The following is a 17,083-nucleotide window of genomic DNA, read 5'->3' on the forward strand; positions in this document are numbered from 1 at the left end:
CATCGATGGCAAGAACATTTCATAAACAGCAGGAAGAAGGGAAGGGGGCTTCCTCTAGAGGCAGGAGTTCTTGTTAGTAGAGAGATATCAGTGATGTCAGAAGAACAAGGATGAGGTTTATACATTTCTCAGGACTCTCTCAATATCTTCAAGCAAAGATGCATTTTTACCATTGCATGTGTAATAATTTAAGGAAGGTACTAGAAATAAGGTCAGATTTTTGGTTTATTAGTTTTATAATAAAAAGCAGAAGAGTTTGTAGATTTCCACTTGTGCTCTTCTGTAAGTTTTAGAAATGAGATTGACTCTTTCTACACAGCTGTAGGGAATGTGTGTGTTTATATATGTGTATATATGTACATATACACATACTTAGTACAGCTCCAGAGGTGAAATTCTTTAACATCTTAGCTATTGTCTATGGCTACATCTACCACATGAGGCCCAGGAAATAAAGCATGGAATTCAATGGGATAGGTCTGGACCACTCACATGGATGAGCAGGGATGACAATTAGCAGCAGCATATAAGAAAGCACATACTTTTAGATACTCATTCTTGAATCATAAAGAATCAGTAAACAGTAAGAAAGAGAAACCTTGCTGCAGCAGAAAAATATACAGCTTTTTACTGTTATTTATTAAGTATATATTGATATATATATATATTAGTAAAATTACACAAAGTAGTGAAATAGTTCATGTTTCATGTAGAGGGAATTGTATGAAGGCATGTATCCTCTTCTGTCATGTGTTGTAATATGTGTAGAACACACTTATTTGGTGGTCCTATGGCCACGTAGGTTACCTTTATGCATAGACCTACCCACAATGCCAGAGTTAATTCCAAAAACATTTTTAGAGCTAGCGAGAACATCTGAGAAATTTTTAGCCACTTTAAATGTACTGGTTTCTCTCTGTATCCTCATTCACTTGGTCTCAGGGTTTCAAAAGCACATGTTTTGGAGGATTTATTATATGGGTCCAATGTATTTATTTTTAGTCTCTGAAGTGTTTCTAAAACAGGTTCTCTGTAACATGTGCAAGACAAAAAGGGGTTTCTTGTCACAAAAGTGTAATGAACTATATAATTCTGTCTTGGTTTTACTTGCTATAAATAAGGTACCAGCACTGAATCATGGCAATAAAACAATATGTTAGCTTCCTCAGCTGAAAAACTATCTCACAATTGGAGTGGTTGTAGTTTGATTCTGTTAAGGCTGGATACAGAATTCCATCTTATTTACAAAATAAGTACAAAATGTTTAATTTATGGAAACACAGGTAAAACTACTTGATATTCTTTCAGCCAGCATTGCCAAACTTATTGTCTAATTTTCACCGCCTTCTGCTGCGAACCTCATTGGTCCACGTGTTACTCTCTGGTCAGTCTGTTCTTATGCTCCACCTGTTTGTTTCCACCGCTGTGCCTTAATCAAATAATACCTTGGCCTTGCACCTAAATAGTTGAAATTCCTTTGTCATGTACATTGCTCTGGACAGGGACATGCGATTAACTGTCTTTTGCCACCACTTAATAGAAAGTGTCAGGATTGTAAGCACTTCCAAGGATGGCGATCCTGACCGGGAACAATGAAAATATAAATATTTGTGTAGTCAGGCAGCTGAGGGCTATGTGAGCTTTAGGGTAAGATGTTACCACGCCCGTACATCCTTCTGCTGTAAGTCAGACACCCTGGAGCAGGGATGGCTCAGCAGGACAAGTGAGAGCACCACACTCACACTGGCTCCAAGTCTTCACCTCAACCACTGATGAGGCTAAATTAATTCATAACTGCATCTGCTGAGATCTAAATCTGCCAGAGCCTAGGGCTGAGTCTGTGGGTGTTACTATTCCCCTGACTCAGAGAGAAATAACTCCCAATGCAAATGCAGGCCTGAGCTTGGGCAGAGCCCCAGAGCCTCTGCCAGGGTCCTCCCGCATGTGGCACTCCTTAAGGGTTTGGCACCAGTATGAGCAAGAGCGGCTGTCTGATGAGTAAGGCCTGCTGCTGGATTTTGGACTGTGATGCACACCAGCAGAGTGGGTTTGCCTCATTATCATGCAGAGTGATATTCATCATCATTATCATTCAGAGATGACATTCCACTTCAATTAAAACTAAGTAAGATGGACAAAAGTCACTGTCTAACACAGGAGCAGGGATGTAATGGGGGACTGTTCTTGGTGGGAGACAGAGGTTTGGTTTTGGTTTGCACAAGCCTAAGAAAAACATTTGAAAATGAAACCATTAAGATGCAGCTAAATTAGCATTTGCATGTACATTCAGACAGTATTTAAAATATTAAAGAAGCCATGTTATTTATAAGAGTTTGAAGTCAAAATTTTGTCCTAAAAGAGCTCTATTTGGTTCATCAAATATACACAAAAGGTGCATCCCTATATTCAGCACACAAAACCTCCCAGATGAGTCATTAATAGGGCTTTTACATTTGAGACGACTTCAACACATAAAAAGGAAGAAAATATTTTAAGATTTTCTGCCTTTCTACAGCACAAACATGCTAAAACCAAGACAGCAATTTCTGCATTGAGCCCCAAAACAAAATTATGTGGAGCTAGACATCATTTACAGGGGCGTCCAGCCATGGATGGATTTGAGCTGATGGCAACACTAAGAGAGCACTAGGTAACTCAGAGTAGGCATTCACTGCCCTGTGTGATGAAAGCACTGACCTGCATATTTTGAATGGACATTCACACACATCAAGACTGTTGTCTTTATTCCTGGGGGTGGTAGGGACACAGTCAAACAAAGGGAATTCTTCTGTGACTCTATGTCCCTATATAGGCAAACCATTCAGTCAAGTTGTATTCATACCTGTTATTTTCTGCTTTGAAACATCCCTGAGTTACACAGCTGGAGATTTCTGTCTGTCTGTGGCATTAATTAAGCAATCTTCATTATTCTTCCAGGCTGGGCAACAGTGTTGTATAATGTCAGCAAATTGAACAGTTTTAATTTCAAAATCCACGTGTTTACTTCCTTATTACAGTACTTAACACTTTTCAGTCAGCCAATACACCTTCCCACTTTAAAGAGGACTTAGGAATTTACTGAAGGACTGATTCACCACAAGGAGAGCCACCAGTCTCATCCTACTGCACCCCTTCTATCACAGGGAAGGCTGACAACAGTGAGCCAAATAAGTCCCACACAAATGATTGCCTTCTGGCAGTGGAAGAGAGGGTGCAGAAAAAACCCTCTCAGAGACACAGGCTGTCAGATCAGGGCCAGCACCAGGCACACCAAAATAGCCCATTATCCAGGACAGCAAAGTACCAGGGAGGCAAAGAATCCATGATCCAGCTGCCTGCTCTGCTGTGCTGTGCTGCGCTGGAGCTCTGGAAAACTGCCATTGAGAGAGGGGCCAGGGTGTGTGGAGCAGCAGGTTTGGCAGGGAAGGAGGTGGCTCTTTCCAGCAGCTCAGACACCACTTGCACCCCTCCTGTCTCAGCAACAGCTGAGGCAGGCAGGTGGCTTTTCAGGGCTGCCAGGCCTCAGCAGCTCCCTCTGCCACCAGTGCCCACCAGGGCTGCCACCAGTGACAGACCACACAGTCTGCCTCTACCATGACTTGTTTAGCTGTGCCTGCCTGGCACGTTGTGGGATGAGGGAGAGATGCTCAACTGGTGCCAGAAGGTACCTCCTGCTCCAGACTCCCACATCAGACTGCCCATAATAAACCCACTTAAAATACCTGCAGGTCAACACAGCTGCAATCTCAACTTTCAGTTTGCAGCTCAGCTACTAAAAGCATCCTTATCTTTGATTAGCCCTAACTGGTTAACAGAAGTTACACCTAATATGCCTGTGATACATCTGATACTCTTCATATCCCTCTAAGTCCACTTACCTTATACAGTAGTCACATCCATAGCCAGCCCATGCCTTGAAAACACCTCCAGCCCCACCCTCCAAGAGGCAGCAGTACTCCCTGTTTCCTACACACATCCATGTGACCATGTCCACACTGTTCTAGGAACCTCAGTCCCTTTTACAGCTTGTATTAGCATCTTACCCAACATCCCTGAGTTCAGCTGTTCTTGTACAAATTCATGGCATTTGTTGGTAAATGCCAGTTTTTTACATAAGCAAGTAAAATTTCTATACAGTCAAATTCCTGGAAGCTGGATTATGTGTGAGTCAAAATGCATATTTCTAGTGTTGCTGTATGTGCATCACTTGCTGGCTTCACTGTTGTCATCTTTCCCTTTTCCCTACAGATTGCTACTTTGGTCTCCATGTCCTCCAAGGAAGTGTTTGCCTGCAAAGCACATTCAGGTGAGTGGTGACTCAAGCCATGTGATTTCAAGGTGGCATGTGAATATGCTTGGGAGGGGGTACTCCTGACAAAAGACCTGGACTCCTCTACCTCTGACCATCAGAGATGAATACCTTCTTCATAAGTTCTCTACAAACACTCAGACAGAGGTAATTAAGGTCCACACCTTGAGGCTTGAGCCATTCTCTGTCACAGAATAGTTTGACTACTACCAGAAAAAAGTAATACTAAATTTGAATGCATCCCTCAAACATATCCCTAGTTTTTTAATACACTTAAATTATTGAAAAAGTCAGGACTATTTGATTGACATATCAGTAAATGGTTTCTCAGTACTTTCTTAGAGTATCAATTTTGAAATCAGAAGTATTGACTTCAGAAATGCATTCTGTTCTTGAATTCTTCGTTGAAGAAAGTAAAAAAACAGTATATATTGTTTATAACTAGTACATTAAATGAGTGCCCCCTCTGCCTCTCCAAGAAAACATGAAAGTCTCTCTCTCATCCATTGCTATCTTCGCTTCTGGTCAAGGATCTTGTTTGTTAGGGACTGTTTGATAACCTAGAAACAAGTTAATTTTTCAGGACAGGCAGCCTTCACTCTTCTGATGAACAAAAGAAGGAGTATCTGGAAAAGAGAAGCACACAGGTTTGCCAGGGGTACTGAACACATAGATAAGTCTTTGGGTAACCCAGCTGAGTGTCACCTGGCCGTGCAGGGGGCTCCTTCTCTGCCAAGGGTCTTTGTAAAAGCTCAACAATGACATCCATGTACTCTCATATTCACCGGGTAGGTGAAAGGAAAAACAGTCTTCTCCATGCACATGTGTGCATCTCTTTGTCTAATGGTCCCTTTGGACATTTAATGGTTTTGAAACTACTCCTGACTGGTGAGCAGCTCCTGTGAAAACTTTATCCACTTTTTCAATAAAATTCCAGCAGCAGTTTACAAAGCATTGCAAGTTACATCAGCTTGGCAAAGGTCATGAGAGAGACAGGCCCCAGTATGAGTCACATGGACAAGGGGTGGCCACTTGAAGCACAGAGGAACTTTGATGTAGAGGAGATTGTTATAGGTTCATCTCCTCGAGTGCATAAAATAATCCAAAGAAGAGAAATCAATAAAAATGTAACAATTGTTAGAGTTTGGGGTTAAATGGGATTACAGCTGTAATATTAATTGTAGTCCACTTAGAAGACAAACTTCCATCACAGTTGCAAGGATCAAGCCTTTGGAGCTCTAGTCTTGGGACACAGAAAGGCAGAGGAAAAGAAGTAGCCTCCTCTTTCTGTTCAAACTATCTCCAACAGAAGCTGTTTTTATTCCGTTGTTCCACACACCCACAGAAAAAGAAACAGGCTTAGTGAATCTCTGTACCTCAGAGTAGTTTACAAACCAAACTTAACACCACCACCAACAAATACATCCTTCATACACTTCCATTAACTCTGGAAACAGTCCCAGAGCAACCACCATAGTTCCAAACAGTTCAAAAGGCAGAACTGAAGTCAGGATCCAAATTTAGAGCTGCATGCTGTGGTTAGGTTATGAAAGAAGAAAGCAGACTTTCTCCTCTGTAGAGCCAAGAAGCTCAATGCCCAGTGCATGATTTCAGGGAGTGACCTGCTCTTTATAAGGATAAATCATAGCACCTTCAAAAACATTGGAAAGCAGAAGATTCACAGATGATGGTCCAACTGTCCCTGGTGTCCCAGGGTCTGCTAGGGGACAAGCATGGGAAATGTTTGTGGAACACAGGAGTTCACAGAGGTTGCAGAAGACCCATAAAATATTGAAACATCTACTTTCTAAGCTATCTTGCGCCTTGGATGTACTGTAACATAACAAACCAATGATACATGTGACTTCTTAAAACAGCATCTAACTAATCCACAGCACAGTTTTATGCTCTCCTCTCAGCTTGCTGTCAATTTTATATTCACATTTTCTATACAGCATCTCTTTCTATTACTCATGACAGCCCCATCAGTCACAAAATCATATTATATATTCAGGAAGACTTTGACAGCTGAAAGAATTCAGCAAAGACCAGAGAATGCTTAAGTAATCCGTTCACATTTTACCCTGTCCTACAAAGGCTGAAAGATCAACTGATGTTTTGCTGTTGTGACATGCCTCCTAAAAATTCTTGGGAGTCTGGCATAGTCCATGTACTTGACACACAGAGCAGAGAAATTTTGTGCTGAAGTCAGTGTGTCAATGAGGAGGTACACTGGCACTTGGGAAAGCAAATCAAGCCTCTGCACTATATAATCTTGTCTCTTCTACCTTCATGCTCAACAGTTATGGATTTTTCTTCACTTACCTGCACAGCAGGAGTGAGTGCTGTTGATAAGTATTAGAAGACACCCAGCCCTGTAAAAGGCATTAATTCTTCTATTACATGGAGAAGTACACAGATAATAGACAGATTTATTGAGCTTTTTCTTCAGCTTTTACCTTCTATTCAGTAACATTTTCACCCTCATAAAAAGGACATGGGTACTATCTGTTATACACTTTAAATCAACCAGCAATACCAAACCAAAATACCACATTCTTCCAGTAACATCTGTCATATCACATGGAATGACAGCCATGAGCATATCAAAGCAATTTTCAGGACATGAGAATAAGGCTTGTAAGGTGATGTCAGAATGATCTCCGATAAAAAGTCCTGTATAGTCCCTGTTATCCTAATCAGATGATGGACTATGGCCTCTGAACTAACCAGAACTTTGTCCTCTCTTCTCCTGTTACGTTCTGTTTTGTCTGTCTCCAGCTGTAATTCAGATAAAGCTGATGGAGTTCTGGAGGCTACCTGTCTTCTGCTGCTCTGCTGCTGATCCACCATCTCAGTTGCTATAGAAACAAGCTCTGGAAGCCATGGAGGAGCATGGGAGAGAAGCCACCCACAGGCTCTCCACTGGTGGGCTCTGGCAGGGCCATTCTCAGCACATACTGAGAGAGTCAGGTTCAGTCTCTGAAGGTGAGGAAGAGTCAGCAGGTGCTAACCCAGTGATGCACGAGGGGGACTTGAAAACACAGTACATTGCTATTCAAAGAAATTCCAGGTACTACCGATCCATGAGGATGCCAAACAGAGGGAAAAGAAAGACTTCGAGAGAGGCAATGCACATGCAGCATGCTACAGGTGAGTACTGACCCAAACAGCATTATGCTTCTTTTTCCAGTGAGGTTAGGAACTAGAGGAGTCAATAGAACACAAGGACAGGAGGACAGACAGCAGCTCCGCTGTCAGCACATAACAGAACACCCCTGCCCAACAGCACAGTGGGCAGAGGAGTGCCATCCTTCTTTTTTCAGCTTGGAAATGTAAAATGGTTGGATGCTTAAAGACATTTCATGACAGAGAATCTAAACATATGTGGGACTCTGCACTGCCACCCCTCTGCTCTGTAAGAGAAAAATAACTTAGAAAAAGACATGAAGCTGTCAATGAAGCAGTGACTTTAGCATGCAGAAATGAATGTTCAAAAGTACAGAAAACAGTGAGCAAAATACAAGGAAATTGCAATGGTTCCTTCTGAGGGACGAACAAGTCTTCTGTGAAAGTGCACTTACTGCTACTTTGCACTGAAGAGAGCTGTAAGAAACACCTAGGCTCCCTTTAAACAAGGAGGCTGAAATAACAAGAGCACCATCCAGAACATACATGCATCCAGCCATGGCTTCAGTAAAAAAGGAATGAGTTGGCTTTCCCTGAGTATGAATAGTAAAGAGCATTAGTGCAAGGCCAGGCTGGAACCAGGCATCTTTTAGGTGCCAGAGCTGGAACCTTGTCTGAGCAGCTGTCTGTGAAAGAAGCAAGGGAAAGATAGGAGAAATGAAGAGAGTGCCAAGAAATTAGCTACTTCAATATACTGAGAAGCACTGGAAACAGGGCTGCATGAAGGAAATTTAAGTGGTTTTAATCTAAGTCCGAAATGAGAGACCTGGAACTGGGAACATAGAAATTGCCGTTTGCTTCCATCTCCCAGTTGCTTTGAGAAACTGAATTTTAAAACTCCTTCACAGCAAAGTTACCTTATCCTATTTTCAGGTTATAATCTAACAGAATCAGTACTCTGGACTATGAACTTTGGATAGCTGCATGAATCAAGATGATGTTCCTAATGTTCCATTGCTGTGCAAACCACTGAAAGCTATTGCTTTGTTATGTAGCAGTAAAGCTACCTCTTCAGCTCCTGAAAGTAGATCAAGTTCCTTAAGAAAAAAAAGAACAGACATCCTCTATCCCCCAAATAAAAGGGGTGTGGGAAATGTCCCCAAGAAAATAGGTGTGTCATGTCTGCCTCACCAAGGGAGCCATGCTATTTCAGTATAAAGGACCATTCAACCCTGTGGCATGGACAGAAGGAAAATTCCTTTCTTTCTCCAAGTTTCCAAGCAGACAGCAGCAAAGGGCTCCTATTTAATATTCTGCTACTGTTGCAATTAAGTTTGTGGATAAACTGACTGTTGCCTACGCCAGAGCAGAGCTGCTCTCCGCCCTGTGGGTGCAAGACAGGACTAGAGCAGAGCCATCCTCTCCCCGCCTCCCAGAGCACTGCTGCAGAGCTAGCACAGCACAGACCCGCTCTCCCTCCTGTTCCTGGGTGTCACAGTGTCCCCACAGCTGCTGAGGAGGTCCTCACCCCTGTGATCTGCAGCTGGCTGTGATCTTTCTGGCACAGAAAGACTCACCTTCTTCATGGACATCATGGCATCAGGACATTGGCAGAGGAGGACATCCCTTATGTCTTAGCCAGTGTCATTGAGAAAGGACAAGCTAAGAGAAGGGCTTCTCTCTTAGCAACTCATTAGAGCATCCACTGACCTGTGCTTCCCTGCCACTCCCCTCCCTGTATTACCACTACTGAAACAGGACTGGTTCCAAACAGTGCTTTTCTTTCCTTCCATGCCTGCAATTGTTCAGCAAGCCACACTGGAGACCGTGTCTCTTCTCCAGCCTGTACAGCAAGACCAGGGCTAGAAGCAATAGTTCTTTCTCCAAGGCAACTGTAGCAAGTGCTCCTCAGAGCTACAGCCTTTAAATTCAGCTAGGATTGTGTAAGCAGCATTGCTGTTCTCCCTCTTTACTTCCCTGAATCCATTCCCCCTCCTGAAACTGGACAGTGGGTGCTTCTAAACCAGCCTCCTTTGAACTTCTGACAGCATTTGCTGGCATGCATGGAAGCAAGGGATGGGTGAGCTATTTTATATAGCCTTCCAACCCATTTGAACAGCAGCTATCCAAGAATGTGACTCAAGCTCAAATGTTAACCTATTCTCATTTTGCTTAGGGAACAACTGGAGGGCAGGAGAGGGGAAGGCAAGAAGACAGGAAGAGACAGAAAAGACAGAGTAGGATACAAAATAAGAAAAATAAAGACTCAAGAAATGAGATCACCAAAAAAACATTTTAAATTATCTAAATGCAACTCAGGGAAGGCTTCCATATAAGCACCCTTTGCACCAGCCCAGCTTTGGCTTTATAGCCTAGGAGCTGTAAATCATAATAGATGCTTTTCTTTAACTGGAAAAAGAATTGTTGGGTTGTTTTGGTTTTTTCAAGCAATCTTCTTTGACAGAAGGATAAAGTGTTTAAACTATTCAAAGCAAATAATGCAAACTACTGTTTCATAAGGCCTTGGTTCTATTTTAGGAAGTTTTAAAACTCTGGATGTCATCCCTTTCCTCTGAGAATTTATTTAAAAGGTGCATCAGAGCCCTGCTTCAGTCAGAGCACTGACCTGACTGTGCTATCATCAGTGTGAAAGACAAACAGAATTATGACTTAGACCAAAATATTTCTAATGAAAAACAGCAAGGCCATTTATCAACAAGCCTCAAACAATGGGAGATTTCATTTGAAAAGTGAGATGCATCCTCTCCTGCCAACTATTGCAATAGTAAGCCTTGGACTTAATGCAACTTTGACTCCCTGTAAAAGGATCAGTGGTTCATCTGAGGGAAATTGGAGAAGTAATTAAAAGTAAAGCTCCTCTCTCACCAAATCTAACCTTGATTCATCTAGTAAACTGAACATTTTCAGAATGCAGATGCAGTAAAGCAGAGCAGTAATGAAGCTTTGATTTGGCAAACAAAATATTTGCATGCACAGGCACACGCAGCTGAACATTTTCTGCCTAAATAATTTCACTGAGAATCACTCACGTTGGGACCCAGCCTGCATTGTGAGAGGGCTACTCCTGTACGTAAGAACTGGTGCCATAAATCCAACTTCACCTTTTCTCAGCTGCATTTGCATTATACAAGCAGATGACACTTCAATCTTGTTTGAAAATCAAAGCTAAAATGTAACCACCTTTGTGTCTTGTGGTTTTCCTGTTGCCTTTGGTATCAGCAAACCACTACGTACAGTTAAGGTAAATTAGGAAAATTACTGTTTTAACACCCTCTTGGCTTTCTCTTATATCACAGGTTCCCTCAAAAACTGTGAGCCCATCAAAGAGCCTCTGAATGTTTTACCACATAAGGGATCACCATCTCCAGCAAACTCTGATCCAACAACATTAGATGAATTATTGATCCAAAGGTAAGGAGGTTCCCATGCAGGGTATTCCCCATGCCTTCCCTGAAAACTAGTCAGTGGTGTCAGAGTGAGAATGCTTCTTTTGGGAAGGACAGCTAGACTAAGATATAGCTCTGATCCATGCCTTCTCACCTTGACTTGTGGTGCTGCTTTCAGTCTTAATGACTTCTATAACAGAGTATTAGCATGGTGGTAAAAGGGTCTTGTCAATGTGGGTTTGAGGAAGACAGTGAAGAGAAGAGGTTGAACAAGAAGACAGTGGGGAAGATGGAAAAAAGGGGAATGTGATGCAGGATCACCCAGCAGTGTTAGCAAACTGGGCAGACTGCCTTAAGCAGTTTCTTGAGAATAAGGAAATCCTGTGGGGATTTAGTTATGGAACATCCCAGCATCAGGGTAATCCCTTTCTCAGCCTTCATAGAGAGCTCTTCGGAAGCCTGTTACACAATCCTGCATGGAAAACGGGATTTTATAGCTGAAGTAGCTACAAAGATTTTTTTCTAAAATGTCCAGACTTTTTGTTTGCTTTTCACTTTAAAGAACTGATAAGCAACACAGGCTTTCAGTGAGATAGTCTTTTTTGGCTTAAATCCCTCAACAACAAAGGTCCAGCAGAAGATCCTGGTCCCATAACTCAGAAATTTACATACATCCCATAAATCTGCCCTCACTCCTGCTCTCTTGCCACTGCAGCCAGGCAGAGAAAGGAGCAGCTACCTATCCCTACATTTTCAAATATAACTGAGGTTTTCTCCCAAACTCATTCCCTAATTACTCACCGCCTGTGTGTACAACTGTGAGATAGTCCCTCCTTGTACTCTAGATCAAGCTGGAAGCAGTAAGCACTTGTCCACTAAGGATGCATGCATCCTGCAGCACCATCTGGTCCTAATTACTGAGACCAGCTGTGTTGGGGTAATACAGAGTGTTTTCCCAGGCACCTCTCCTTGTGGAGAGGACTCCAACAGAACAATTTTAGCCAAATGTCAAGTTGGATTTAAATAAATTAATTGTCTTGGCTAAAATTGATTGCCCCTTGGCCGTAAACTGAGCATATGAAACAAGACAGCCACAGTCTGCTGCAATGTCAAACCTATATGTCTTCCTTTCCTTGGGGCATAATCATCACTGTCAGTCTGACATCCTGACACTGGCACTTAGACAGCTCTGAAATGTGCAATTTCGATTCTCCCTGGAGCTGGAAACAATGAGCCTGTGCTAGGAGTTTGTTGTATCAAAGATGCTGCTGTGCACAGAACCTGTCAGGTCAGTACAAGCTCTAAGTCATGTGTCTGCTAAAAGCAGGCAGTCCTGCTGAGTGGCATCTCTTGAAATTGAGCACAGAAATTTAACAGAGAATGAGACCCAAGTTCCAGCTCAAATTCAACCCATGTCCTCCTTCCTTCTCCAAAGGATCAGTTGTAATTTATAGGAGAACCACTAGAAATCTACAATGGGAAAGCATGCAAGAGCCTAAAAAGAGCCATTATTTGTAGTAATCAATAGTATTTCACTTCTATTTGGAAAAAATGGCCATTGTGCAGATAATACATTTAAAATATTATTGCTGGTCTCAAGAAAAACATTTAATTTCTCCCCAGAAGAATAAATCTGGTGCCTGCCAGCTGACCATTCTTCTGAAAGCAGAAACTAGCAGTTCTGCAGAAGAGACAGGACAGGCACCTCTGACCAGGACTGGGAAGATCCATGACATTCTCAGGAGTGGCTCACCACAGTCCTGAGGGCAAGTAGGCCAACAGTGCTGCATCTCTTCACATTCAGAAGCATCCTACAGCAGCCATATAAGTACTAGGGCTGGGAAGTCACAATGCTTTCTCCTTGCATGAAGATAATCAGCAGGTCTGACACAAATGGAGTCTTCACAGGCAAGGATGTCATTTCACATATAGCCATGCTACATAATTCAGGGCAGGAAGTAAACACAGCTGGGGAACATAGTGAAGAGTTCAGGAAAAGGAATTGTGATCTGCATTGTACACAGATTGGATTTGGATTTGAATCTACATGTCTTTCAAAGCCCCAAGAACAGTAGAGTAATTCACTGATCTCACAACATTGATGTCTGAACACAAGATGTCCTCAAACATTATTGCTTGTGTTCCAAACTCTGGATGGCCACGGGCCATCCATAAGATACTTCCTAAGAGAGTTTTTATGCCTAACTATGCTCAAATGATATTTTTTCCCCATGACCTTTCTCTTAATGATCTCCAGCTCCCCCTAAGCACTCTAGAGCTCTCCACAACATTCCATGGCTTCCTCTCAGTCTTGCCCATTGTACAAAGGTCCAAACCCCTACAATGATAAGCCACTTCCCAGCAACTCGGCTGACCTGCCCTGACCATATCAGTGCTGAGTTTCTAGCACAACTTCTGCTTCCCAGAGTAGCCAGAGTCAAAGCCCTGGAAGGAGCTGCACTCACAAAAAGCTGCTCTTTAATGCTGGGATCAGTCCTTCCAGCTCCAGTGTGGCAGCAGCTGTGCAGAGATCATAGAAAGCTGTCACAGAAGATGCATTGGAAGAGAAAAGCAGTGTGAAATTTCACTTTGCAAAGCTCATGGAGGCCATTGGTCTACCAGTGCAGAACAAACTATTTCTTTATGCTGCTTATGAAACCTCCAATTCAGATAAACAACAAACCATCTAAAAACCCTCTGATCACATTTGATCTGAACTCAAAGTATGGAAGTACTACAACAATGAATACAAATAGTCACCTCTGGCAGCAAGAGGAAATCTAGTTTGTTTGAATTCCTGCAAACACATGTATTAGAGAGAAGCAGAACACAAGTGAAATAGCACAGCACTCTGAAGGGTGCTCATGTGAGTTTGGGTTAGCATCCCTTAGCCCAGCACTCTCGGTCCTGGGCAGCAGAGGGCACTGCTTTTATAGCCTGATTTAACCAGAAGAGCAGGAAAAGCCTCTGGAGAGTCCAGGGCCTGGATTGCAAAAGGACTTATACCATATTTGAGCAAATTTCCTTCTATGTATGAAATATATTTCTTAAAGTTACCTCCTCTTTATGCTGCCAATGGTGCTTCAATTTGCAAGTGGTGAAGTCATGAATAGCTGGTGCAAACACCTGTTGACCAAATCTTTAAATTTTGTTGCTCTACAACAAATTTTTGTTCTTTCAGAGGTAGATAAATAGATTTTTTTCCTATCCCTCTTTTTGTGAAATCCGCATCCTAAAAAGTCTCAGAACAACCATATTTGCAGGGAGAAGTATTTTAAAAACCAATATGTTTTCAGTAAAAATACCCACTGAAGGTATTAAAATGTCATTACTGTGAAAATCTCATATTTCACAGGATCACACAAAATAGCAAGCAATAACATACACAATTCTAATAAAGCATCCTTCCAGCATATAGCCAATGTAGATCCCAATGCCAGCCTGCCCACCTATTCCACCCATTCTCTGCTTGCCAGGTTTTTCAGCCCACTCATATTTCCATTACTGTGCAAGGTCTAGGCTTTGCCCTGCAGGTCTCCCAATGTGATCTGCTTCATCTGGACGAGTCCTGACCCCCAAGTTCTCCATCAATCTCTTTGTTTCACTCCTTTTCTATCAGCTTCAACTTGTAATTTCCCACACAATTTCCTCAGCCTACTACTTACCAGACACATTCTTCTCATTTTCCCACCTGTGGCTCATATCTCAGCGTCCTTTTGGTCCACAGGCTTTTCACCATTTGGCTCCTTACACAGTCTTAGTAACTCACCCCTCATCCTAGCTCCAGTGCCAAATTTTACGGTCTTTTCCTATTCACCATTTCCTGAAGCACCCAGCTGTGGGTGAGTTCCTCTCTTCATAGCAGTCCCCTGGTCTAGAAGTAGACCTCTTCCTCGCCATGCTTGAGTCTTGCTCCTTCTGTCTTTCAGTCAAGTGGATTTCTCATCATGCTGATCACAGAAGTGGCCTTTATTCATATTGCTTAGATCTGGACCAGGCAGCTTTTACAGCTACAATATCAGGAATTCTCCCAGCCCTCAGCACAACACACATTCTCTCCATGGGCAGGAGCTCAGGAATTTTAGGTATTAAAATCTAAGTCTAAATTTTCTGTACATTGTGGACAGTGGAAAAGGGCCTATAATTCTATGGATTTTCATGAGTGTGGAGAAGATAAAACCCTTGCAACCCCAAAATGTCATTTTGCATATCAACAGAAAGCAAAGCTTCTTGAAGGAGAGAACAGGAATCCAATAATATTTTCCTAGGTCTAATAAATTGTTAATTTTTAAAATATATTAAAAAACCTTGTCTCTGGTAGATGGTCAGTAAGTAAAAGATGATTATGAGCATCTAAATGTTAGAAGCACATAAAGATCTCAGGAACGGAATTTCTGAATATTTTTAGATATTGGTAAGGCTGCCAACAGATATAAGTAAGGTGTTTTGATGAAAGCTTAAGGAGCCTCAGAAGAGCAGATATGTTCCTAGGCTTTAGGATCTAAAAATACTAGGGACGAGAATTTCTGCCTGTCTACCATTAAAAAGTCAAAAATCAGGAACAGAAAGTGCTCAGACATACTGATTACCAAAATCACTGTTAAAATATACACATGAACAGAGGGAAGCTGAATGAAACTGAGGTATGAAAAAGTCCTTTACTAGGTATAACATTCAAATCTATTAGTAACTTCACACTTCTCAATAATTTGGTTAGCTCAGATTTGAAAAGAGCTTCTTACCTCATCTTGTGGCCTTTCATGGTGTGAAACTCCCACTGACTAGAAGAGTTTGGGGAATTTTTCATGAATAAGATCTGCTGGGCTGCCTCTTCTCTTTTTAGTTTCTAGAAGAGGAGATATAATTTCTAAAAATTGCTGTAAGACAACATTTAGAAAATGCATTTAAATTTCACTTGAAAACAAGCTCTTTGCATGGCTTTATTCTGAGGATTGCTTTGATTTGAAATACATATAATAAATCTTAATTCAAATGATTACTCATTTTTCAAAATTACTAGAGCCTGAAAATACAAAGATTGGGAATTCATCCCTCAAGCACAACTTAAATGAGATAATTGCAATAAACTAATTATAAACTCTCATCAATCATCACATTTTTAACACAACATGGACCAGGTCAGCCAGTATTTCAAATCTTTTTCCAGCAGCATTACAGTGAAGCTGGAAACAGTCTGCAACAACACAAACCCTTCTTTTCAGAATACATGCAAGCTCAAACCCCCTTCCCTTTGTCCACAGGGAGCTGAACCATGATCATGCTCCATGTCAATAGAGCATGGCCACCAGGGATCATTACCAATGCCTTTATGCTTGCAGACCCTAAGAGTTCCAGAGAAAAAAATTGGGATTTGGTCTGTTGGGTCATTGCATGGCTTCTGTCACCAACAAGAACAGAGGTCACACAGCACCCATTCTACAGTGCTGCAGGAGAATTATTATGGGGCTTTAATGTATCTTCTTCTAGTAGTCAGATTCTTTCTTTCCCCCTACAATTAGACAAGGAATTTTAGGATTAATTAAAGGGATTGTGGTCAGAAAACTGGTTTGTCATCATGAGTTCGTACTGATTTTGGTAACTGCAGAAAAACTCTTTAGGCTCTGGATCAAATTGCTTGTTGTTACAGTGAGAGAAAAAAGTACACCTCCTCTAAACTCCTACCTCATGTTTAAGATTAGGTGGAGTAGAAACCTCACCAGGCCTGAGCCTGCCATTTCACAGCAGTGAAAAATTATCCAGGGTGGCGCTGCCATGGTCTTGACATCTATCTGCACGTCTGCCGCTTCTGCTCTGTTGGCACTCACTTTGAGCTCACTCTGTAGTGAGACAATACACACATAGATCTAGTTCTACCAAAAAAAGAGAATCATTTTCCAAGAGTTTAGCTGCCCAAACTTGCTTACCATGAATGGGATAAGCTTGAGTGTGTGCTGGCATAAAAGCAGAGGTAGATATTTGCCTCGGGGATTTGAGTGAAAAAAAAAATAGAATTGAGCAGCTATATCAGCTTAAATTACATACAAAATCCTAACAAGTGTGGAAATAGGGAGGCATTTTATAGCCATTCTACTTCACAGAAATAGTCCCGTCCTGACTGACTTAAAGTAGTATCTTGTGAATAGGGCATTTAGCATGTTTAAGAACCTGAGTGACCAGAGAAAGCAGAGCAGCTCCAGGAAGAGACTGACCTGCCCTGGAACAAGCAGTAACATGTGGG

General features: G+C 41.9%; 1 protein-coding gene across 2 annotated transcripts in view; it reads left to right on the plus strand.

The window, feature by feature from the left end:
- The window catches only part of NGEF (neuronal guanine nucleotide exchange factor), a 48,562-nt gene that overhangs the window by 3,692 nt on the left and 27,787 nt on the right, over positions 1-17,083 (plus strand). For both annotated transcript variants that reach the window (XM_050978180.1, XM_030227257.2), the window contains exons 2-4: positions 4,249-4,306; positions 7,091-7,462; positions 10,756-10,870. In XM_050978180.1, the coding sequence (XP_050834137.1) occupies positions 7,195-7,462; positions 10,756-10,870 (383 nt within the window). In that variant the 5' untranslated portion in view covers positions 4,249-4,306; positions 7,091-7,194. The remainder of the gene's footprint in view (positions 1-4,248; positions 4,307-7,090; positions 7,463-10,755; positions 10,871-17,083) is intronic.

This window comes from Serinus canaria, chromosome 9 (assembly GCF_022539315.1).
Source record: "Serinus canaria isolate serCan28SL12 chromosome 9, serCan2020, whole genome shotgun sequence".
NCBI classification, from domain to species: Eukaryota; Metazoa; Chordata; class Aves; order Passeriformes; family Fringillidae; genus Serinus; species Serinus canaria.